Source organism: Epinephelus lanceolatus, chromosome 4 (assembly GCF_041903045.1).
Source record: "Epinephelus lanceolatus isolate andai-2023 chromosome 4, ASM4190304v1, whole genome shotgun sequence".
In the NCBI taxonomy this organism is placed as follows: Eukaryota; Metazoa; Chordata; class Actinopteri; order Perciformes; family Serranidae; genus Epinephelus; species Epinephelus lanceolatus.
Genome location: NC_135737.1, coordinates 29,137,174 through 29,162,449, shown reverse-complemented (window position 1 = coordinate 29,162,449; position 25,276 = coordinate 29,137,174). Strand labels below are relative to the sequence as shown.

The 25,276-nt window shown below is 43.6% G+C and overlaps 1 protein-coding gene across 2 annotated transcripts; it reads left to right on the top strand.

Annotated features, from left to right (window-relative positions):
• The first annotated feature begins 1,037 nt into the window (after positions 1-1,037).
• ccdc92ba (coiled-coil domain containing 92Ba) lies at positions 1,038-22,314 on the top strand. Of its 2 annotated transcripts, XM_033630825.2 has the most exons (4): positions 1,043-2,346; positions 2,657-2,797; positions 12,587-12,634; positions 16,883-22,314. In XM_033630825.2, exons 2-4 carry the CDS (start codon positions 2,665-2,667, stop codon positions 17,599-17,601), a joined length of 900 nt encoding a protein of 299 aa, XP_033486716.1. In that variant the 5' UTR covers positions 1,043-2,346; positions 2,657-2,664; the 3' UTR covers positions 17,602-22,314. The 2 variants fall into 2 exon arrangements, with proteins under 2 accessions (XP_033486717.1, XP_033486716.1); XM_033630826.2 differs by lacking the exon at positions 12,587-12,634 and having other exon boundaries at positions 1,038-2,346.
• Positions 22,315-25,276: the final 2,962 nt, after the last annotated feature.

Below are 25,276 nucleotides of genomic sequence, written 5' to 3'. Positions count from 1 at the left end.
TCAGCAGTGATGTGGTGGTTCACTTTTACACTGTGATCTGTAGCCTATAGTTCGGCTTTAGCCTCTAACTATCTTTGTCTTTTTAACCTGTTGTTGTTGCTGAGTTAGTCTCGCCACCAATCAGAGATCTCTGCCTTCTGATAGTCTGGGGACACTCCTTTCTAAAGTGTGCTTAACACACCAGCGAAAACGGCTGGCAACAAAGCAACGCCTCTTGCATTTTTGAAAAGGACACACCTTCTCGGAAATGTGCGCTCCCCCTTTTCTCGTCCGCAAGGAAACAAACACAGAGAGCTTGAAAATGGATGCCGAGAGATTGAACTCCGTTTTATCAAACGTGTGCTCATCCGTGAAGAAAATATTTTTTCCAGCGGATGTCTTAGTTACAACATGATTGAGCTAACTGGAGTAGTTTCATGTCGTATCCGACAATGGGAGGCTTTTAACAGATGACGTCCTGATGTTAGCTTTGCTGCTGCTTTTAGCTGTCCCTGTCAGCTGCAGCCACTGATGCTTTCTAGACATCGTGATTTCCCAAAACTGAATAAATACCACACATAGCAACACAAAACTGCTTTGCTAGCTCATTCATGTTGTAATTAAGATATCCGCTGGAAAAAATATTTTTTTCACGGACCATTTAATGAGTTATTACCTATTACAGACACCACTAACGGCTAAGAAATAGTAATGTTTGTTCAAACATTGTGTTTATAGACTTTACAAACATCGGATTAGTCTAAACGGTGATACAGTGATGTGAAAAATGTGATATATATATATATATATATATATATATATATATATATATATATATATATAGCTAAAAGCTCTGCTGGTTTTCTACCCGGAAGTATTTGTAAACAACAAGGCGAATCCCTCTATAGTCCGGCCGGACGGATGAGTCATGGCCTTGTAAAAGATTATGTTTGTTTCTTTTAGTTGGCGAGAATGTGTCGCCGCAAACGCAACAAACATCCACTAACTTTGACAGCATTTTCTGCAAGCGCGGCTGAGCCATTTTGTACCGCTACACGTGTTTCTAGTCGGACTATGTTTACAAGCACAAGAGTTCAGCGAGCCACTGAAGGACCGCCCTGCAGATTTACTATTGGTTCTGCAATGTAGGGAGTTTTTTTAAACTCTGAAATTGTATCCGCCCATCTAAACACAAAATCAGGGAGAAAGTCATCAGTCTTTAGTTAAGCAAAGCGTCTCAAGACTGACTTGTGAGTCTACTGCTGAGTCAGTTTGACATCCTGGATATATCCTTCAAACACAGACTGTAGACCCCTCTGTCTGCTTCTCTCTGGAATCACTGGTTCATTTTTCCAAAAATAATATTTTGTCAGGGAGTGCAGTTAGTTACAGTGTGGGCTCCATGCTTACCCTGACAGCTTGTTGGACCATCACAAAGAGGCGGGGCTTAGTGTCAATTATGACAGAAATCTTTTTTTTTCTTATAAACGTTACCAGCGTCTGCTTTAACCTCTAATTATTTTCTGTGTTCTTACTTTTAGGACTTTGCCACTCAGGTCCCTTGTGAATTAATTAACGCCCCGGGAGGTCCGCGGCCCCCAGGTTGAGAACCACTGCAGCATCCTGGGATGTCTCTGTCCATGATGCAGAAATCACACCTGTCTAATAAAGATGAAGTCTCATAATATAAAATGAGACTGATTTACAGCAATTGGAAATTAAGATTGTTTTCAAGTCACATTTTGTTTTTTGTTTTTGTTTTATTCTTTTCTCATGGCGTGTTTTCCTTTGTAGCCTATACTCCCACGCGCGTGCTTTGTATCGATCCTCATCAGAGTCTACGTATGGCTAATTTGGGCAGGTCCCTCCAATCAGCTGTCCCGCTGCCTCCGTCGTACGATGTTCTCGCGTGTTCTACTCACGGTGCCTTGTTTTCATCACCCCAGCCTCAGTCCACGGCAGCTCCGCGTCTCAGTCGGTGGGCGAGGAGGATGAAGGGTGCGCATGTTGAAAAATGGACTGCGCACTTTCCTCACGGGCTCTCGCATCGACGCGTCTGAAAACGTCCCCTCCACGGTGATGCTCCATGTTGCGGCGAGGAGCGGTTTTGCGGGAGGAGCGCGGCGCCATGCACCGTGGCGGTTCTGCATTTTTACGCAGCGGTCCAGCCTCTTCGTCCTTTAATCAAACGGCGTCACATGCAGCTGGAAAGCACTTTAACGCTTCAGATAAAATGTGTTTGGGTGAATGCCGCAGCCCACAGGATTTGGAGCAGCACTGGAGGCCAGCATGCGCGGATCAGAGGACGTTTTTATAACGCTTGCGAATCATATATAGCAGATTTTGGCACTTAACGTAAAATCAAAGGTAAGCAGAGACATCACATCTAATGCTTTATTATCGATGCTGACTGAAGGTGCATGCTCTCTCCCATTTCTGCTGATTTCCCTGGTCATCAATACCTTATTTATAGCTCCCACATGACCTCAATACACAACTTGCACTCTCCTCTCTCTGTGGCTGACATAAGCAATGTTCCCACTGTTCGAAAGTGACATTTAGCATCAGGAGTTCAAGCTGAAGTTGGAAAAGGTATAGTGTGTTGGAGACAGGCCGAGATGGATGCTTAAAAATCTGTCAGAGCCATCCTCCTGATTCCCTCCCTCTGTCCCTCCAGACTCAGCCATGGGTGATGAGAGCAACCTGTCTCGGCAGATAGAGAGTGTGGAGAGGAGCATGGTGTTCCTCAGGCAGGAGCACCTCACTTTGCTCCACGGCCTCCACCTGGAGATCTTGTCCCTGCAGAAACGATGCGCAGGTGAGGGACACACTACTGCTGATGTTACTGTGACTGTGTGTGTGTGTGTGTGTGTGTGTGTGAGGGGGTCAAGAAACTTTAAAGTGACCCAAAAATGTTCACTAACACTTCCTGACTTATTTAGTGTACTATTCTTCTGTGCAACAATGTTGACACTATGCATGGGTGGATCATGAGACAATGGGCCCCTGGGTGCAGATATTCAAAAGGCCCCACCACCTGTCCCACATAGGAGCAAGACACTAAGACTTTGTGGTGGTTTTGCCTCTTTATTGTTGTTGTTTTGTGTCTCTTTGTAGTGTTATCGATCTTTTCATGCTTTTGTGTCTCTTTGTGGTCATTTTAGAGTCTCATTCCAGTCATACGTCTTAATTTGAGTGCCATTATTGTTTCTTTTTTAATTGTTTATTAATGCTTTATAGATAGATGAGCTGTAATGATATATACCGTTACTTGTTATCACCTCCAGGGCTGCGACTATTATCTGCTAATGACAATTTCCCCTTTTTCCGTCCTATAAAAATGTTACAAAATGAAAAAAATCCCTTCAATTTGATGTACTCAGACTGTTGTACTGTTCAAGCAGCACCCCCAAATTGAAATATATTCACTTCATTATTATATATGATGGAAAAAAGCAGCAAATCTTCACATGTAAGAAGCTGGAACCAGATAATGTTCGGGATCTTTGTTTGAAAGTCTTTGTTAATGACTGAATAATGACTTCAGTGCTAATGAGAAGGATTACTGTGGTGTCTTTTTTGCTGCTGTAATCAGCACGGACCCCTCTCATTGACCCCCTACCCTCGGAGAGAAGATTTGCAAAGATGTTTAATTACAGGCATGATGTATGATTGGAAGGAGGCAGTTTTGTGTCCTTTTCTGATCTATTTTTTTTTTACTTAATGATAACCAATAAAGCCTGGTAGAGCTGTGGATAATCTGCAACTCATTTTGAATGATTTCACCTTCATTTAACAGACGACATGATCGATATTTAAATTCAGACGGAACATAAGCTGCGATTGTTACAGCATTTATCGTCATTTTCATCTCAAGTAGAGAAACTAAATCTCTCCATGTGCATACAGGCCTCATTGTTCATCTGATGTGTGTGTGTGTGTGTGTGTGTGTGTGTGTGTGTGTGTGCGCACCATCAATCAATGCCAGACAATGACTACATGGTGATGTCATGCCTCAATTCCTGTAGATTACATCATTTCCTGTTCAGGCCTAATGGATATGCCGTTCATTTAATCAAGTGAGCAAGTGCACATGTGATCATGCACACACAACACATGCACACACACAGTTGCATTACTATAATTGTGGGGATGTTTTATTTAATTCCCTGGAGGCTTTGCTGACCCTTTTACATTACACTCACCCTCACCTAAAAACATGTATATACCTTCAGATACATATTTAGCCTTGTAGGGGGGCAGGTTTGTGGAGGGGAATCCCCTTATGTGACTGAGTGAGCACACATGAAAACACACATACATACAAGTCTAACACAATGCACACACACACACTATACACCCTCAGAGAGATGTGTTCAAACATATCATCCATCAGGGTTAATCCACAGATCCTATGTCTTTAGCAATCCATATGAACGGGATTGTGGTTAACAAACACAGGGGGGAGAGCAGGGGGAGGGGTGTGTGTGTGTGTGTGTGTGTGTGTGTGTGTGAGCTCTGGTTGCCATGGTAATGTTAACTCCTCAGTGACTCCTGGCTAAGGCAGTTAATCTCATACAGATTTAGTTGAAGCACTCCCATCAAACTGCTGGTCTTTCCTCAAACACAATAACTCAGATCATTTTAATTTGTACACCCTGAGAGAGAGGACAACCTGAGGAATCAGCAGTGTGAAATTTGTGCCTGTAGTGTCAAAAATGTGAGCGTGGTCGCAGGTTAGAAAACTGGCACGATCTGCTGTCCTCCTTAACATGGAGTTACCTGCATCAGTTGGTGGAGTTTATCACTCTCAGGCTCACTATGCCAAGTGTCTCAGTCTGTTTGCTTCCATAGCAATATTATAGCAGATAATGTCTCATCTTGATGGCAGGCACCTGAATTGAATCGTATCGAAATCATGTCACGGCAGACTTTGTAATATCAGCAAGTATCGTAGCGTCGTCCAAAGAATCAATATATTGTATTGTGATAAAACCAGTGATTTACACCCCAAGTGTGAAAGCTGCATTCTGAATAGCTGGTGCTCCACGGCAATGCTGGCTTTACACGTTGAATAATGCCATTTATACATTAATAATGTGGAATATTGAAAAGGTGACGCTACACTGCAACGCTGGCACAAATGTGTAAGAAGAAGGTGAAGTAGTAGCAGTAGTTGGAAAAGTGTGAACAGGTTAAATCAGTATGAATGACATTGAAAAGTTGAACGATAACAATACTGTGGAATAGTTCAAGGTTTTAGAAAAGCTGAGTGCAATGCTGGCTTCAATGTGTAAGAATGAGGTGAAGTGATACGAACAGTTGAAAGAGTGGAAAAGGGTCCAGTTAGTATGAATGTCAATGAAAAGTTGAATAATACATGAAATGTAGAAGTTAACTTCGGAGATTGAGCTGAGGCTTGTCTTCCATGTTTAAGCTTTCTGGTCAAAAACATAACTTGTCCTGCTTTTACATAACATTGTGAGAGGGGGGGGCACCCTGATGGACACTGTGTGAGAAATTTGTTTATGTTGTGTCAAAAAATATGATCAGGGCAGCAGGCTGTCCAATTTTGTTTGTAAAATGTCTTCAGTCCGTGTGTGTGTGTGTGTGTGTGTGTGTGTGTGTGAGTGTGAGAGAGAAGGGGAAAGGATGAGATGGCTCAGAGCCAATGTAACCAGTTGTGTAGAAAACGACCCCCTCCATCACCTCTGTCACTCTGTAGCTCAGCTGTACAATCACATCTGGTCAATAAAGCTGTGCATTGTGGTTACAGTGTGTGTGTGTGTGTGTGTGTGTGTGTGTGTGAGAGAGGGAGAGAGAGAAAGAGGTAGACAAAGAGAAAGACTAATTAGGACAGAGAGACTTAAGCCCAGTTTCCACCGAGCAGTACGGTACAGTTCAACATTTTTTCCGTTTCCACTGTGAAAAGTTGTGGATGGTACCTACGGAACCGTTCTGTACCGTCCCCATTTTTGGTCCCCCCTCTGTTGGGGTACCTAGCACACAGATCTGGTACTAAAGGTGGAGCTGTGAACACTGCAGTCTGTTCATTGGTCAATAGAGGACGGTCACTCTGCTCAGGGCTGAGTTGTGGCTGGTTTTGAGTCTCATGTAACCACTGTTCATACCGTGGAGAGTTTTATATATATTAGTAAACCGTAACTATAAGAGCCAGGAAATACAGTGAGTGCTGGATGGAGCAGTGAGTGTAAACAACCCTGCCCACATTTAAGGGCACTGTTTGTGGTGGAAACGCTAGGGTCTACAGTAGGTACCATGTCTGAAGGGTTACTTTTGGTTCCAAAGGTACCATACTAGAAATGTTTGGTCGAAACGGGGCTTTAGTCTCTCTGACCTCGCCAGTCTTTGTCTTTGTCTGTTTCTCTCTCTCTCTGTTAGTCAAACACACCAACACCACTGTGTACACAAAGAGCAGCTCAAACGGTGCTATTAAAGATTGTTTCCAATCTGTGGTCCATGGGTTTAAAAGTTAAGTGTATGTGCTCTTTCTGCTCCAACAAGGGTTCGCTTGTTTGATCCGCACCAGAGTTTGAATCACACCACTCCAAACAAACCGAACTATCTGTGGAAGCGGACCAGGGTTTGTTTAAAGTGGACCAAATAGCGCCAGTGTGAATGGGTCCTCACTGTTTAAGCAAAGTGTGAGAGACAGAGGGGCAGATCTCCCACTACTACTTCTATACTCTTTGAGCCTGTGGTGGCAGGCCTACGAATATGCGAAGTATAGGCCCGTTTCCACCGCAGGAACTTTGGGGTAATTTTACGGGGCCGGGGCCGTTGGTGCGTGTCTCCACCGCAGGAACCACCCCCTAAGGACAGAGTTCCGGAACTTTTACAGGGGCTAAACAAGTCCCTGCCTCGGAGTAGGTACTCAGAACGGCCCGAGAAACTCCTGGCTGGGGCTTGGGATTACTTGGTGCTGATTGGATATACTCAAGGAGGGATGTGAACAGAAAGCTACAGAATAGCCGGCATTTTTAAAACTCAGCCGACGAGGGTTAGCTCGTTCATATAGCTTCCGCCGCCATGTAAAAAAAACTCACTAAATGGCCCGTGAAAAAAATATTTTTTCCAGCAGATATCTTAGTTACAACATGATTGAGCTAGCAAAACAGTTTTGTGTTGCTATGTGTGGTATTTATTCAGTTATGGGAAATCACGATGTCTAGAAAGCATCAGTGGCTGCCGCTGACAGGGACAGCTCACAACAGCATCTGTTAAAAGCCTCCCTTTGTCGGATACGACATGAAACTACTCCAGTTAGCTCAATCATGTTGTAACTAAGACATCCGCTGGAAAAAATATTTTTTTCACGGGCCATTTACTGAGTTATCACAGACACCGCTATCGGCTAACAGCTAACAACGTCCCTACGTCGCCCCGGTCAAAATGGTCGCGCAACGATTACGTCACATCCAGAGCCCGTAACTTTACAGGAACCTTCCTCGTACTCCGCTCTCTCAGTGAAGACACGGCGGTTGAGAGGGCCGAGCGAGAGGACATTCCTGTAGTAGTTCCTGCCCCCCAAATAGTACCAGGAACTTCTTCAGTGGAAACGGGCCTTATCTGTTGTTCAATTACAGCCAACAGCCCTAGAGCCAGAGTCGTCCAACAAATTTGAGCTGGTTGAAAATCAGCAAAGTGTCCCTTTGAGGCTCATTCCTTTAACATCTTTCAGTTTTGTAAGTTGTACATGTTGTTAGGGAGGGTTGTTGCTAGTTCTCCCTCTCAGAGCTGTCAACACCTGTGCTCAACTAAGCACAGGTGTTGATTAGGCGCTCTGCCTGGATGGTAGTGCAGGCCAGGCAGTAGCGTAGTGTAAATCTCAACGCTCTTCTCTGGCTATCACTCATCCTCCCAGGAAAATGATTTACTTTGAAATCCCAGAGAGGATTTCAGATGTATTGCTTCCAGTCCATCGCACATTTTGTCAAAATGTATAACTTGTCATCCTCTCAGTTTTTGTTTTCAAAGAGGTTCACAGATATAAACCGAGGTGAGGAATGGAGGTCTGAATGACAGCTGTGAGACGAGGTGCGGATACAGTTTGCAGGTGTGGGAGGTGTTTGCTGCCAGTTCACTAACGTGCAGCCTGGAAGGATGATGCAAGGTTGAGCTGATGATGTTGCTGTGACAATAAGCTCTGACTTTGTCCTGCTGACCTCTATTTTATTGTTCTAAACTCTTATCCTCATCACCACAAAGGCTCCTCTGTCTCCTTGAACAACGAGCTAAATCAATTTGTGTTCTGTTTATGAAACTGGGGCTTTTTCCTCTGATATCATGTCTTTATTGTGTGTCATAGAAATCAATTAGGTCTGTGTGTGTCGTTTAAGATATATTGGCGACATTCAAGGTCAAGCCATGAAACGAAAACCTTGAAATGCTCAATGAGGCTGCACGAGATAAGCCGAACCTGCAAAGTGTTGCACACACTGAACGCTGCAATGTGCTGAGCTCCTCGATTTCATTGTTTGACTGTTGTTTGAAGAAATAGTTCCTAGAGCCGACTGGTGGTTAAATTAACTTCATGAGTGATTCTGGCAGTTGTGAATGAAGACAGAAAACTGGAGCTCTCACAGTCTTCATTATTTGGTCATCACTTTAATACTTAAAAAGCAATCAGCGAGGCTGTCTGTCTAGAACTGCCTATCTGGGGTTCCTCTATCCCTCCCCTTCCTCCCTGATTTCCTTCCTCTCTTCCCTACTATCTGTCCTCCCACCCTCTTCATCCCCTCTCTGTCTTTTCATGCCAGCTGCATGGGTGGGCGTGTTATGCTGACTGCAGAGGAAAGGAGAAAGGGTGTGACAGGGAGAGCAGGGGAGAAGAAAGGCTATCTGCTGCTCTACATTCTGCTTCATATTTTTTTGTAAACATCCAAGCAAGTGAGTGTTATTAGAGTTAATTTAAAATGATGGCTTTCTCCTTTTTTCAAAGAAAATGAAACTAGTTTTTAATCGTCACCCATAGTGGATTGAAGAGTCACATATTTCTGGCTGTGGGAAATTAAAATAGGACAAATCTATGCCACATTCATCTAAAAATGACTGTAGCCGCACACATGCAGACACATTCCCGTGTTTGAGCGCGGGCTGAAAGCTCAATGTCGACATTTCCCTGCAGTCCAGCCGCCCTGAATGACCATCGAAATGACTGACAGGACGTAAATGACTGACAGGACGTAAACGACCGGCGGTCCAACCTTGCACAGCCCTCTAAGCTGAAATGTTTTTATCCAGGACCATCCAGCCCTGCTAATAGCTAAGTACCATACACCAGTCTGGTACATTATCTACTCAAAAACATAAACCATTAGATGGTGTAATGCACTTACATGAGATATAATCCGTCCAGTATCTAATACCGCTGGCATGCCAGATATAATATCATATCACGTAATATTTGGATAATCCCTAATCATGTTGGTGGGGTAACTCACAATGATGTCATTCAGCTCTATAAATACGTCCTGCACTACTGAAAAAAAGTCATACAGTCATTGATTTATTGTCCAATCTAAAATTGAGACATGCGGGCTGCTGATTGTCTGCTGCCTGTTGTCTGTATTTTAGTTTGGCTCACAGGATGTATGCAGGCCTTTTGTTTGCATTCATGTAGCGTCAGAATAATTGGAAAAATTAGCTCCTGACTTGGAAAATTCATATGAACGCTCTCTCAAGTTGGGAAACAACTAGGAACGTCTGTTGCCGAGTTGATGTCATATGCACAAACATAGCGGGTAAAAGTAAATTTTCAGTTGATGGTGATGACCTTTTTGTTAATTTACATAGTGCACGGCAATTTTTTGCTCCCATGTCATTTCTAATATGGTACAAGGTTGTAACTGTCAGTTGATGTCCATGTAGAGTGACCTAGGTAGTTAGAGAAGGTATTAAGGTACAAATCAGGTTAGAAATCTCGGGGTAATAATGGACTCAGACTTGAACTTTAACAGGTACAAATCAAAGGTATAGTGTCTAAACCTGACTTGGAGAGACTTATCCATGCATTTGTCTCTAGTAGGTTAGACTACTGTAACGGCTTGCTCACTGGCCTCTCCAAACGGGCCGTAAGACAGCTGCAGTACATCCAGAATGCTGCTGCTCGAGTCCTGACCAGAACCAGGAAGTACGAGCACATTAGTCCTGTGCTCAGGTCTCTACACTGGCTTCCTGTGGCTCAGAGAATAGACTTTAAAGCAGCTCTGCTTGTGTACAAGTCTCTCCACGGCCTAGCACCAAAGTACATCTCTGACATGTTAGTGCCATATGAACCATCTCGGACTCTGAGGACCTCAGGGACTGGCCTCGTGCTGGTGCCCAGAGTCAGGACTAAACATGGGGAATCAGGATTCCAGTTTTATGCAGCTAAAATCTGGAACAGTCTTTCTAAAGATGTGAGACAGGCCTCTACTCTGACAATGTTCAAATCTAGGCTCAAAACAGCTCTATTTCACTGTGCATATGACTGAAAGGATCTTATCTGCACTCTTTCTCTTTTAAAGTTCATTTTATAATGATTATTTATGTTTTTATTTTGTATTGTGATTTAAATGCTTTTTCTTGTTCTGTAAAGCACTTTGAATTACTTTGTGTACGAATTGTGCTCTACAAATAAACTTGTCTTGCCTTGCCTTGCCTATTAAGGTTAGTCAGGTAAAGCTGACCAACAATCCCGACTGTACACAACACGAGATTCGCTCCCGTTCATTGGGTGCTTGAAGTGATTGATTAGCTACACAAAGCATACTGGGAGACCAAGCTGGAGGTGCGATGAGAGGGCATGACAAAAATTCAAACAGTGCTCACGTCAACACAGACAATCAAGCTGCAGTGACAAGCGACCAGCGGGGCAGGGCAGTCGGCATTTATGCGACTCAGTCACGTATAGTGGAGCTGCACCGTCAGACAGAATTCTCCTCCTCTTCTGATTCTTCAATGTTCCCATTTTCAAAATTCTAGTTCCTATGTCAAACTTGCATAATCAGACCTATTTCCACACTTTCTTTAGCACCATGCATAAAAACAATGACCATCAAGCTAGCAACCCACACACTGAAATGCATTTAATGGTTTACATGGCCTTGTTTTCCAGGGTTTTAGCCATTTTTATCAGACACATTGGTGGACTCACGAATGCAGACTGAGACGCAATGTAAAGTTCAGGGTTTTTAATACAGTCCGGGTCAGTACACAAAAGGCAGTCAGCTCAGGCAGAGGTAACCAAATCAACAGGCAAAAGCTTCCTGGTCTAAATACAAAAAAAAGGTCAATCTCACGAGGAAACACGCACAAGGAGGAACATCAGAAAGCTCTCACGAAGACAAGACTAGCAGAGAACAAAGGGAAGACGCAGATCTATATGCACTCTGACAGGGGAGATAATGAGTCGCAGGTGAACAATCAGGAGATGTGAAACTTGACAGGACATGGGGAGACAAACAACAGACTTTCAAAATAAAACAGGAAACAGAACATCACATTCAAACCCTGACAATTTTAATGCCAGGGCTGGATTTCCCACATGCAAATGTTACACCAAAACAAGTTCCCTCCCGACTTTTTTAGCAAAAGAGCACTGTTGATGCGTCCTGGGTCCAATGCTGCCAAAGACTGTGATTGGTGTAGAGAGATAAAAACAACCCAGAGCTTTTATTTTCCCCCTCAGTGCAGAATTGTGATGGGTTCAGCCCAACCTTTCTCCAGCGCTGACACTGCACTAGAAAGGTCTGGCTGTGCAAGACTTTTTATTTTTATGGCACAAGACAAATGGAAGAGCATCCACTAATGCAAGGCAATAAAAATATCTACAATGTGACACGGACAGTGTAACAGTATTCAGAGGAAACACAAACTACACAACAGAAAGTCAACCTCATATGTTGCACAGCACACAAATCACTTGAGAACATTTGTATTCACCAGTTCTCCAGAAAAAAATCATGCATTACCTGTCAAATCTATCAGTCTGCAGAATATGAAAATGTAGCTCTGGGTAAAAATGTTGAAATCTGCAAAACAAAGTGTAAAGAGTTATTAACCTGCATTACGTGTTGTGATGAATGTAGCTCTGCTTATGTTGCTTAATGGTAAGCATTCTGGATTTTACTCCAGTTTTTTCTTGGGGGGCGACTTCCTATTTGTTTAGTTTGCATTTCCTCGAACCCCATTTCCGTATTGCACAGCCAGTAGTTTTTCTTTAAGTGAATATTGATTCCAGTGAGGAATGCTAATAATGCTAATATGTCTTATTGAGGTCGCAGTAGAGAGAGTTTTTCCCCAGAGTGTGACAGGTAAATGTAACATCATCGGTCAAGTCTCTGACGTGCAGTCTTTTATGTAAAGTTTCATATTTAGCTTCATGAATTATGTATGAGCTCAGTGAGAACGCGCTGCAAACTGCATCGAGCATCTGTTTTGTTAACCAGCAGCAGCAATAGTCAGCATACAGCTGTATTAAGACATTTCAGCACCATTGAGCATCAGTGTTTAAGCTCTAATAATATGATTTCATGTGTTTTTATATATATTTATGTCTCTTAATGGCTCCCTCCTGTGGTTTTGTCTCTCTTGTGTTTTCCAGAGTTGACAAGTGAACTAAAGGTGAAGCCTCCGGGCAGAAGCCAAATAGGTATGTAAAAAAAAACATCCTCTCGATGCTCGTCACTTTTTCCTCCTCACAAACCTCCATCATGAATCAGCTCTCCGTCTGCACTGAAGACAGACTCTCCTTGGGCTTGTTTGTCTTCGCCGCGCTCAACCTCAACCCCCAATCCACCATAATTCGCCGCCTGCATCCCTCTCTGCCTCCCTCTGTCCTTCCCACCCTCCCATCCCCCAGGGGATAGATCCCTGTCAGCTCCCCTCCTCCCTCTTCCCTCTTCTCAACCCATACCTCCTTATCTCTCTTCCTCTCCTCACTTCCTTCCAGAGGACATCATGGGTGCAAAGTGCACCTGTGTTTCCTTGTTTTTCCTGTGTGAAAAGAATTGGTCACAGCTGCACGGGGGGCCGCACAAGCTCGCTGCGAAGACACTGACACAGCTGCAGAGACAGCATGCCTCAACATATTTGGCTCATAGCTGACATTTGCAGGACCGTTTGTGGTGTCTGGGTGCAGGGATGCAGAGATAGGCACCATTTTGTCACAGCAAATTAGAGACGGAGCGCATGAAGAGAAGTCAAAAGGCTGTGTGAATGTGCATGTGTGTGCTTGTTGATAGATAAGGAGGGGTGGTGTGTGAGTCGTGCTTGGCTGCATTACTCAGCCATTAAACCCCATCTCCTTTTCCAGGACAGGTTATCCCCCGATCCATCAATATAGCGCGGCCCTCTGTTCTCCTCCTACCCTGACAAATTGATCCAGCCTCTTTTTCTTTCCTGCTCTCGTTTTTCCTCGTCGTCCCAGAGGGGGTGTCCACTTACAAGACTTTGCTGAGAATGAAGAGAGACGTAGGGCCAGAAAAAGGAGAGAGGAAGAGGTGGAAGGAGAGGGGTAATGAGAGGTAGCAAGGAGAGAGATTAAGGGAAAAGACAAGGCGGGAGAATGCGGTCAGCTGCAGACATGGAGAAGGAGGAGGAGGGGAGAGGGTATGGAAGGATATGAAGATCACATTAGGTTCTGTAGTCTATAGTTAGCATATGAGCTCAAGCTGGGTGTGGTGATGGGCGACAGAAAACCTGAGGCCGATCGGTCCTGAGGGGATCCATCCTGGAAGACAGATCTGTGAAATAGAAGAAAGGACAAAGATACCAGAGAAAGACAATAAAGAGAAGTCATGCAGACAAAGAAAATAAAAAAGAAAGCTAGTAGCAAGTGAAAAAAGTAGATCATAAAGCAATATGTAGCAGCTTTAACCTCAAACCCAAAGCTTTTATCCGTGTATGAAGCACCTTATTACATTTAAGCCTAATATGGATTCCAGGCTTTATAGTTTCACCTCCAGGACTCGCCAAACCTCCCTCCGCCCTTCGGGATTCTCGTACCCTGCAAGCCTGACCTATTTCTATGGGCAGGGGCATCAGTCCCAGCCTCTGTGGATGTAATCTCCTTCTCCTCTGGCGAGCTCCAGCTCAGTCAGCCCTGAGGTTGCTGCACTGGCTTTTCATCCATACCTCCCTCTCCTCCGGGGAATTTTACTGGAAGGAAAGAGCACAAATGTTGTCTACAGAAGCAAAAAGAAAAAAGAACAATAAGCAGAATATTGCGTTAAGCCTGACCTTGGCAGGGAGGTTGAAGTTCATGCAGAGAGGAGGGCTTAAGTAGTCGTTTTTGTGTTTCAACTCTTGGGAACAAATCAGCTCTAGGTGATGACATAGAATTTAGCCAATGGACGAGAATCTATCTGACTGCAAATGTGAGCTTTATGTACAGTGTTAATGTATCTGTGGTGCAACATGGCTCTATGTAGTAAAGGAGGGTTTGACTTAAAATAACATTGTTAAGTGATCTGTGCTGGTCAGTTTTTCTCTCCGTCCACCCCACATATGTAAATCCTGATGATTCATTCATTGGGTCATGTTTTCATCTCCACTAGGTCTCGGTGATGTCAGAAAATTTTGTTTTAAATCGCTACCAAGGAATACAGGGTCAATATTGCTGATATTGATAACGTTACTGATGCTTTTTAAGTGGTTTCTATACTCTAATGTAGAGGAGAGCAGTGTGTGATTATTTATGAGGTGAATAATCAGTCTGCTAATGTAACAGCTAATGATAACCATTCATTCATTGATTCATTCATCTTCTAACCGCTTCATCCTCTTGAGGGTCGCGGTGGGGCTGGAGCCTATCCCAGCTGACATCGGGCGAGAGGCAGGGTACACCCTGGACAGGTCGCCAGACTATCACAGGGCTGACACATAGAGACAGACAACCATTCACACTCACATTCACACCTACGGACAATTTAGAGTTATCAATTAACCTAGTCCCCAATCTGCATGTCTTTGGACTGTGGGAGGAAGCCGGAGTGCCCGGAGAGAACCCACGCTGACGCGGGGAGAACATGCAAACTCCACACAGAAGGGCTCCCACGCCCGGGATCGAACCGGCAACCCTCTTGCTGTGAGGCGACAGTGCTAACCACCACACCACCGCCCGCCTAATGATAACCAATTAGTTTGAAAATGTAACATTAACCAATACTGAAGATCCGATATGACTAAAATATTAATTTCACTGATATTCATTGCTTGAACCTCTCTGAATAGACTCTGCCAGTAAACTCTGTGTCAGGGGCCTGGATGCTGAGGCATTTCCCTCCTCTTCCATTTCTTTCTGTTGCAGCTCTAAGTTCAGGGTGTGCGGTGTGCGACTGCAAATGTATGTTGTTTGAATGCACATTACATGACCACAGCTCTGAAGGAGGAAAGAGTAGTTTAGTTCATTAATTTATTTAATAGGGGCCATGTACAACACAACTATTCAGCCATTCATTCATTTTCCGTAACCGCTTATCCTGCTAGGGGTTGTGGGTGTACTTGAGCTGACGCTGGGCGAGAGGCAGGGTACACCCTGGACAGGTCACCAGACTATCACAGGGCTGACACATAGAGACAGACAACCATTCACACTCACATTCACACCTATGGACAATTTAGAGTCACCAATTAACCTGCATGTCCTTGGACTGTGGGAGGAAGCTGGAGTACCCAGAGAAAACCTATGCTGACACGGGGAGAACATGCAGACTCCGCACAGAAGGGCTCCCCCACCCCAGGGTTCCCCTGTGAGGCAACAGTGCTAACCACTGCAACACCATGTCGCACTATTAGCCAGAGTTAGCTATATAGCTAATTTGCATTTTCGGTCTCTGGGCAGGAAACTGTAGTACAATGCAAACAAAAGCAAAACAGTTTGCACATTTGCAAAGAGTACATCATATACAAAATATACATTATATAGTTTCGGAAAACAGTTGATTCCATACAAAAGTTTAGATCAGTGATCACATGATTGGTTTGTCTTGAGCTGAGTTTTAAGTGTTGTTTTAAAATACAACAGAACCTTTTTTGTGCTGACAGTTTTGTCCTTGATATACAAATGGGTACAAGAAAGTCATCCCTTTTTGATATTAAACCTATAGACGTTAGAGTCGATCTTCAAAATTAAAATGTAATGTTAGTAGCATCAGTATTTTAGTATCAATCCTCCCACCACTACTCTTCAACCTTTGCACACTGCGATATTTGTTCAGGTATGGAAAATCACATGTGAACATGTTTAGTTGATGTGTAATTTGCTATAATGCAAAGTGAGCAGATGTTCCGGAGTCTTTCAAAAATAATCTGTTAGAAATTTGACTGTTTCATTAATTTAAAAGACACATTTGTGTATCATGAATCTGTCTTAAAAACAAATCCCAAACTATGATGACACTAGATGATAAAGAATAGCTATTGACATATTGCCCAGCTCTAGTCTGTCACTCCTTATACTGTATGTGTGTCATACCAGCTCTAAAGCCACCAGACTGAACCATTTTCTAGCCGGCTTGGTCCCATTAACCTCTTTCATATCTGTTTTACTGAGTGGATCCCAGACAGAATATGATCTGGACAATCTCTGAGTTGTGCCTCTGTGGTCACACAGTATGTGATGAAGATTAGAGGTTGTGTGGCCCAACAAATGCTCAGTTTTGCGCTTTGAGGCAAGATACATAATCTGCCTCTATGGTAATGCACAGCATGTATTAAACTGTGTGTAAATGCCGTGTATGGTTTAAGTGTATGTGCTGATTTTGTTGTACATTGTAGTGGGTTTTGTTACTTGGTGAATTTTCAAACTTTTTCTACATAGATAAACTGTAGCATGTCCTTTCACAGTGATATGGAAACTAACCCCTGCAGGTATTTAACACTTGTATTTCTGTGTCAGAGTTACAGGAGGAAGAGGAGCTCCTGGAGGCTCGGTGTTGGGACCTGGATAGCCGTCTGTCCGAGCAGGAGTGCACCTTAGGAGAGCTTCGTAAGGAGCTGAGTCACAAAGGGGCTTTGGTGGGAGCGCTGAGAGCCAATCTCAAGGAAAAGGAGCGCCATTTCCTCGAGGAGCTCAAACGGCGCAGCCACTGCTCCACGATCCTCAACACGGAGCTGCAGAAACAAACGGAGGCGGCAGCATACCTCTCGTTCCAGCTGCACGCTGCCAGGCAGAAACTGCACCACCAGCGGATGCAGCAGAGGCAGGGACTCCTCGCCCGTGCCAACAGTCAGGGGGCCCAGTATGGTGCCGAGCAGAACTCTGTTTCTCCACAGATGCCATCAGGAGCCTCCCCTTCGTCTCCTGTGGTCAAACCCAAGCGTAAGAGCGCGAGGGCGTCTTTGAGAGTGGAGCGTGCCCGCGAGTGTGTGCCCATAGAGAAAGTGATGGGCCCCGCAGAGCCCACAGCGATGCCGGACCCTGCACTCTTCCTCCACCCTCGAAGGCACAGGGCTCGCTCCAGGCACACTGCAGCACAAAGACAGCCTCCACTGGGGCTAGAGAAGGAGGATGAGGAGGAAGGAGGTGGAGAGGGGCCAGTGGAGCACCAGGGTGAAGCTGCCAGACTGGTGTCTTCAGCCGCAGCACCCCCTGCTGCTGAGACAAAGGCAGATTAGCGACTACTGTGACTTGTGCTTTTAACTGCAGTGTGATCACTGTATGATTATCTCCTGTCAGACTGTTAATGCTGTTAACTGTTGTTCTGCACTTTGACCAAATTGATACTGAGACTGGTTTTAGCTATTGAATTACATCACACTTATTGTAGACACTTTTTTAAATATGGACTTTGATATAACCTTAAATAACTTGCAAAGCGAAACTCAGTGTCACTTTAAGTCGGTCTGAAATGAAGTTAGATGAATTATCTGTTTACACTGGTGTCACATGCTCAGTATACTGTGGCAGCCCCTTTTTGATCTGTGGTGACTGAGTAGCAGCCATTTTAGGTGGGCTACAAGCCGACGTGTTGTGTAGCCCAGCCGACTTTGAACTTTCAAGGCCAATCGTAAATCAACCACGTGACCAAACGTTTGTGTGGCCCCCCCTGACTGAGTCACAGCTGAAAATATCTGATGTGGCATGCACGTCTGTGTGAGTCCTCCAAGTGAAAAAATGTTGATTGAAAAGAGGTGTTTGGCCATTACTTTGAAAAAATACAATTAGAAATAGTAACTTGAGATAACTTTTTTTCTGAACTTCAATCCATGACCACTGCACTGCATATCGCTCTGTTAAGCTCTACAGCTGATAAATTTTATCTGTATTACGTCTCTTTATACCTAACACAGTAAATTCATATCTGATTTTGACAGAAGAGGACGTATAATCCCAGTGTTGGGTCAATATCCTAGCCCCAGCTGTAACCTCAAATGCTTAACTCTTTAAACTGACCATACATTAAAGGTATAGTGTGCAGGATTTTCCCTAAATATCAATATATAGAGTCATACAGAAGAAATCCATCTTAATCATCACTCATGACACACTACAAGTATGTGGCAGTGTATGTTTCTGCAGAGACCTTTGCCTGTATTTTCTTTGTTTCTTCTTATTGTCCGTGTTTAGGACGTTCATGGGCGTGTACCCTCACAGCACTCAGGTGAGGTCGGGGCTTTATTAAAAGGTAGTAGCCAAGTGCCAGCCCTGTTTCCACCAAACACTTTTGGTATGGTACCTTTGGAACCAAAAGCAACCCTTCAGACATGGTACCTAGACCCTAGCGTTTCCACTGCAAACAGTACTCAAGTACTTAAATGTGGGCGGGTTGTTGTCACTCACTGCTCCGTCCAGCACGCACTGTATTTCCTCATCACTGGTGTGAGAGATGGAAAGTCTTTGTCACACTGACATTTTCAGAACGAAACAGAGCAGGCTGCAGTGAGAGTCTCTCTTTATAAGATATTTAAAAATAGCGGGTTTGTGCATTTAGTCCTTCTAAGGCAAGCTCAGGGGTTTAGTGTCGCAGTAGCCCACAGGAACAACGCTCCACAACGCTTTTTTTCTCTGAGTGAGGGTTAGAATATATGCAGTTCACATAACCAGGTCGAAATTAATATATATAAACACTGGAAGATCCACTCATTACTAAAAGTGTATGTCATATAAAAACTAAAGTAATGGTCCAAGTTGACACAGTGAAATTTATAAGTATTTTTTTTTTTTTAAAGATATTTTTTGGGGCATTTCGGCCCTCAATGGACAGGACAGACAAGTGTGAAAGGGGGAGAGAGAGAGGGAGTGACACGCAGCAAAGTGCCACAGGCTGGAGTCAAACCCAGGCCGCTGCAGCAACAGCCCTGCACATGGGGCGCCCGCTCCACCACCAAGCCACCGACGCCCCGACACAGTGAAATTTAAGGTGTGTTGACTGATTTACATCATCAACTCATGCGTTGAGTAATATTACAAGTTAACGTTCCACCTGAAAAGTTGTCGGCAGTCGGCCCAGTGAATTAAGTTATTTTTTTCTCTGACTCCAGCTGCTGCAAGAGGCAGCAAAACATCCTTTCATTTTATAGTTAAAGTAATAAAACTCTCCACAGTATGAACAGTGGTTACATGAGCCTCAAAATCAGCCTCAACTCAGCCCTGAGCAGAGTGACCGTCCTCTATTGACCAATCAACAGACTGCAGTGTTCACAGCTCCACCTTTTAGTACCAGATCTGTGTGCTAGGTACCCCAACACAGGGGGGACCAAAAATGGGGACGGTACAGAACGGTCCCATTGGTACCATCCACAACTTTTCACAGTGGAAACGGAAAATAAGCGCACCGAACTGAACTGAACCGTACTGCTCGGTGGAAACAGGGCTTTGGAGACACAGCACCGAAAAATGAAACACAAACGTAGCAGGGTGAAACACCAAACAAAAGTGCATCTGGGGTTGGCTTTTGCTTTCACTTGCAAATGTGTTTACAAAGAGTAACCGACAATCCTGCATCGTATACCTTTAACAAAACTACTTGTCGTCAAAGACAAAAACTGACCTGTTTTTTCTCTTCAAATTGCAGCGTTTGTTTCTTTTATCAGTGCGTCTCTTAGGTGAAGGACAGATCAGATAGCAGTATTGTTGGCCATGTGTAAACTTAAAGTCTTGGATTAGCTAACACAATATTTAGAGTCTGTTTTATTAAAGGATCCACACTGAGGCGCATGTGTGCTGCTTTGTATAAACAGGTGGTGATGATGAGTTGTGATGCGTTTGACCGTGTGTTTCACTTAGGTGTGGTTTGCGCACTAAACACACACACACACACACACACACACACACACACACAAACACACACTCTGATTACTTCAATGACTTTGTGTTTGTGGTTGTGTTGGGGTTTCTTTTCACCTCAGGAAAAATGGACAAACGAGAACAAGACTGGAGGTTTTGGTTTTTAACTGAAGTCTGGTTGATTTTCAAAGTGTTTATTTTTCATTTTGCGCGGCGTATCTGTGTCTAAATGCACACAAGTACGGTGACTGTGTGCTGTAACTGACCAGAGGGCAGGCGCAGCCGAAAGCCGTGTGTGTGTGTGTGTCCTGTTATCAGAACAAATGCACATGGTGGCCCCTAGCGTAACAAGAAGCAAACAGCAACTTGGGGTAAAAAAAAAAAGCAGTAAAAGAGAAGATCAAATTAACACTTTGACTTTATTTTAATGTAGGACATTTTACTTTTTATGTTACTCCTTCACTGTCCATTCTACTGTAATTACTGCCTTATAATAGAGGAGTTGTGGGTAGAAGAAATGCAGTGTGGAAACTTGGGACATTACTGATGTATAGTGTCCTTTGGTTTCAGAAATACTTTTTAGGACTCTTTGGGGTTTGCATATAAGGGTTTACTGTACGTAATATGGCACCTCAGTTACTTTTGATCCAAAGTCACAGTTGATTTATACTTGAGCCATGACTTAACTGAGCATCCGTGTCTTTGAAACGAGCCTTCCTACAAGACTGGATTCAATCGTGATTAGTTGCTGCGAGGCTTTTCTCGCCTGCTGCAGCAAACTGATTAGAAGTTTAGCATCATGTTTTAGCAGTATATCCTCAATAAAGCAATATATCAATATATTTATATATTCTTAGAAGGTCACGCCAGCTGGATTAAGGACACTTGAGGTGTTTAAAATAGATTTTATGATTGTTTAACTTTGTATTTTGTAACCGTTGAGCTCAGTATGTTTTGCTTAATATTTTTCTGACTTGTCTAATGGATTATTTCTGTTGATTGTCACTGACTCTTGATTATCTTGACTTGATTAAATGTTATGTTACAGTTCACAGGAGGCAAGCGAGGAACCTGACATGCTGCGTGTGAAGCAGCGTTAAGCAAATGGGCATATTATTATGCCACATGAGACTGTCTGGATGAAAACGAACTTTGCCCTGTCTAATTTTTTAGCTAAAATGCAAATGTGACAAGGGTTTTCATTCACACCTCAGCTGGTAAGCCATTAGCATGATGTGTGCACTATTCTATCCTGTAAGAGGCAGCCAGGGATGGACGTACAAAGCTGTCTGTTTGAAAACTTTTTTTTTTTTCCACCAACAGGAATCCTGAATTTAGACTGTTAGACTTCATCACTCCACGTCATCCAAATGAAGCGCCAGGTAGATTAAACTCTCCATCCACCTCTCATAGTAATAACTCAACACCCTGCATACCACATCACACATTTCAGGTGATCGATAGCTTTGGTGTTATGTAACAACTTGGATTAATCACCCAAATCCAGGTTGCTGCATGCAGCTACAGACTGTTGACTTGTTTGTCTGCTTTGAGGGAAAATGCTAATGAGCCAAAGAGGCCCACCACTAAAATTAACATGAAGGCGAATGGTGTGATGCCTTAACGAAGATGTCTTTTCATGAATATTTCAGCTAAAGAGAGTAAATCTTCACCGCCTGGTTTGCTTTTTCTACTTTTCGGAGCAGTACATCTCACAACATAGCAAGAAAGTAATTCACTCAGACCCACAGGAAATGTCTTCCATCGCTCTAAACGCCTTTATAATAACCCTAATCCTCATAATAATAACAAATGTCAGCAGCTTCTTGTCCAGGTTTTGTCCTCATTGAGTTTATTTTGCATCTTCAAGAAACATTTCAGAGGACTGTATGTTGCACCATGAAGCATCTTGTTTGACATGTTATGTGGTCTCCAGCAATAACGCAGTGTGGTACCCAACATGAAGATGTTGCTCTGGGTTGTTGTATGGTTTGGTCCTTGGGTGAGCATAAACTGTTGACTGATTACCGCATATACTGTGTTAGCTTCCTATAGTGATCTACTGTACATGTAATTGGAATAAAAGGAAGGACTGTCTAGTCTGCTGCCTGCTTGTCATTGTTGCCTGGAAGTTTATCAGAGAAAACTTGTTTTGACAGAAGCAGTGAATACATCTGCAGGTGTTTAAATTAAACGATTTCCCTTTCCACAGAAATGCTTATGTCATTCTTTTTTAAATTACCTTTAATGAAAAAAGGAGCCTAAAGTTCACGTCAGTGTTGTAGACATGACCAGACTAGTGTGAGTCCCACACTGCAGGACAGACTTAATAATAAAATGTGGAACATCCAAACAGGCACTCCAAAAATTGAATTGACAAATCCACATTCTTATAAAAACACACAGAGAAAACAAATAAAGATTCCTCTTCACTCACCTCTTCTGTTGGCATGCTGTATATACATGCATATACATACAGCCAAAACATTGTTCTGCGGCTAAACCTTGGGTCCTGGCATTCGTGTGTATTCCACCTGACACGCTCCACCCATCCAAACACTGTCACAGACCAAATAAACCCCCTCATGACAGCCGCACTCCCTGATGGCAGTTGCCCCCCAGCAGGACAATGCACCATGCTACACTGAAAAAACTGCTATAGCCTGAGGAACGTGACAAAGAGCTCAAGGCATTGATCTGACCTCCAACATCCCCAGATTACAGTCTGATCGAGGATCTGTGGCACATGACTGTACCCCATCTAACAGCCCACAGGCCTCTGTCCCGGTGTCAGGCACCATAGAGGTCCTGCATCCATACCTTGACAGATCTAAGCCGAGTTCAAGCCAAGGGGGCTCCACCATGGATTGGGTGGACCTCTGGGGCACTGGCATGTCCCACACAAATGCTGGAGGCCAGGTCGAGGCCTTGAGCTTTTTGTCATGTTCCTCAGGTCATTCCTGAACAGTTTTTTCAGGTGTGACTCGGTGCATTGTCCTGCTGGGGGGAAACTGCTGTCAGGAGATGCTATCGCCACAGGGGATAGGGGGTGCACTTGGTTTGCAAAGGTGTTTGGGGGGGTGGAGCACATCAGGTGGCATCCACATGAATCCCAGGCCCAGCAGATCATTGCATTATAACAATGATCATTGTTATTCATGTCACCTGTCAGTGGTTTTAATGCTTTGACTGATCGGTGTATGCATACATGTACCATGAGAAATATCTCAATAAAATAATCAACGGGCAATGCAGAGGTGAAAATTACGTGTGGGAATTTTCCTTTGTTTTCTACGAGCAAACAAACACCAACACTTTTTTGCAGAAGCAATTTAGGGACATCGCCACAGTTGTGGTCTTGACTGGTCTTGAAATAAAATCCTTAGTCCTCTTTGCCTGAGACCACCTCAAGGCCAAGTAAAAAAGTGAGTCTGAGATGTGACCCTTAGAAAGTGGCCTCGAGACCAAGATCTGTCTTGAGTAGGACTTTAGGAGGACATGCACATGTTGTTTGAGTCCATGATATCACCTGCTCCATCAGGACAGCTTCAACAAATGTGTGTCATATAACAAAGAAATAATAATATGAGTGTAAAAAATATGGTACCAAAATGATTTTCATTCAGATCTTTCCATACATGATTGTACTTTACATTCTTATCTACAGTATTTCAGGGTCATGATTCATAATGAGGTGGTGAAACTATTTAAATATGTACAATTTGCCATGGCATAGTCATCAAAGTAAAATGCCTTCTCAGAGAGCACTCAGGCCAGACTCATTTTTTCAGTATTTCTTTGTAGGAGAAGAAGCTTTTATCTCCCAGAAGACTCATAATACTATTATCTGCACCCTGCAAAATGTCCTCTTTATTACATTAAAAAAAGTATGTGTCAGGCCCAAATTGGCTCTTTGTTAGGCAGAACTGACTGGATTCCTCCGTACTTTTCTTAATAGAGGTTAGAAAATTAAAGAGACAATGTTGATGTGAGTACTTGGCGTGACAGAAATCACAGTTTGTTTTCTTGGTGGACAAAACGTGTGTTTATACCCACCAAAGTAAAGGTGCTTACACACTTTTAGTTTGTAAAAACTATTAAAGTTATCACTGAATGAGTGCGATTATGAATATTGATATTATTGACAGATTGTATCTTTGACACTTCACATCAGGGGACTGCATCTGCTGTGAGATTTGTCCTGCAGCGCTCCTTCAGTAAGCTTATTTACAGAATGACTTAATTGTGCTCACCTGTCCGTGGCAGAGGGAGGAAGCAGGACAAAAGAGATTACAGAGAACTTAATGGTATAATTTGCTTTTGCTGGCTCTGATTGTCCCTCAAGGTTGTGACACTGAGTGGCGAAACTAACCTGGCAGCTGTTTATCATGAGTTTAATCTGGTACGAACTGCTCCTACTGCAGAAGAAAATCATATTCCAAGCAGGCAACTGGCCCAAATAGCTCAGGGCTGTACGTCAACTGGTTTGCACTTCACATGTGGGAGTGCCTGTGTGCATTAGTAGAGTATCAAAAGACATTAAATGCCTTAATAATGTGAGTACTGCTTTCAATATCTGCTCTTGTGGAAGGTCCCCGTGTTGGGCTGTGAGTTTGATGATATTATCTCGCAGCAGATCTGGAGATAGTCAGTACTGTAGCACAGTAGGGAGAAGTGCAAGGAGAAGGGGGGTTACACAAGGAGTTGTGCACAGGCCACTGTTGTATTGGTGTCAGTGAGCTGCATCTGTCTCAGTGTGGAGGTTAAAAGCCAGTGTGACTGACAGCAGCTGACATCAGAGGTCAGTCAGGTCAATGATATCTCAGTCTGTGCTGTTACCTTGGTGTCCACTCAGCCAGCCTTCCCATTTGATTTTCCAGTACATAACATTAAGTCTACACTGCCAATAAAAAAAAAGAAAAAAAAATCAAAGAGGAGTTTGTGACATTTGTCGCATGTGGCTTTCCGTAGCGCCACGCTCGGTGGGTGGGGAAGTGCAACGCAAAGGCAAAGAGGTCAAGGGGAGGGGAGGAGAAAACCACGTGTGATCAGCACCATGTACAG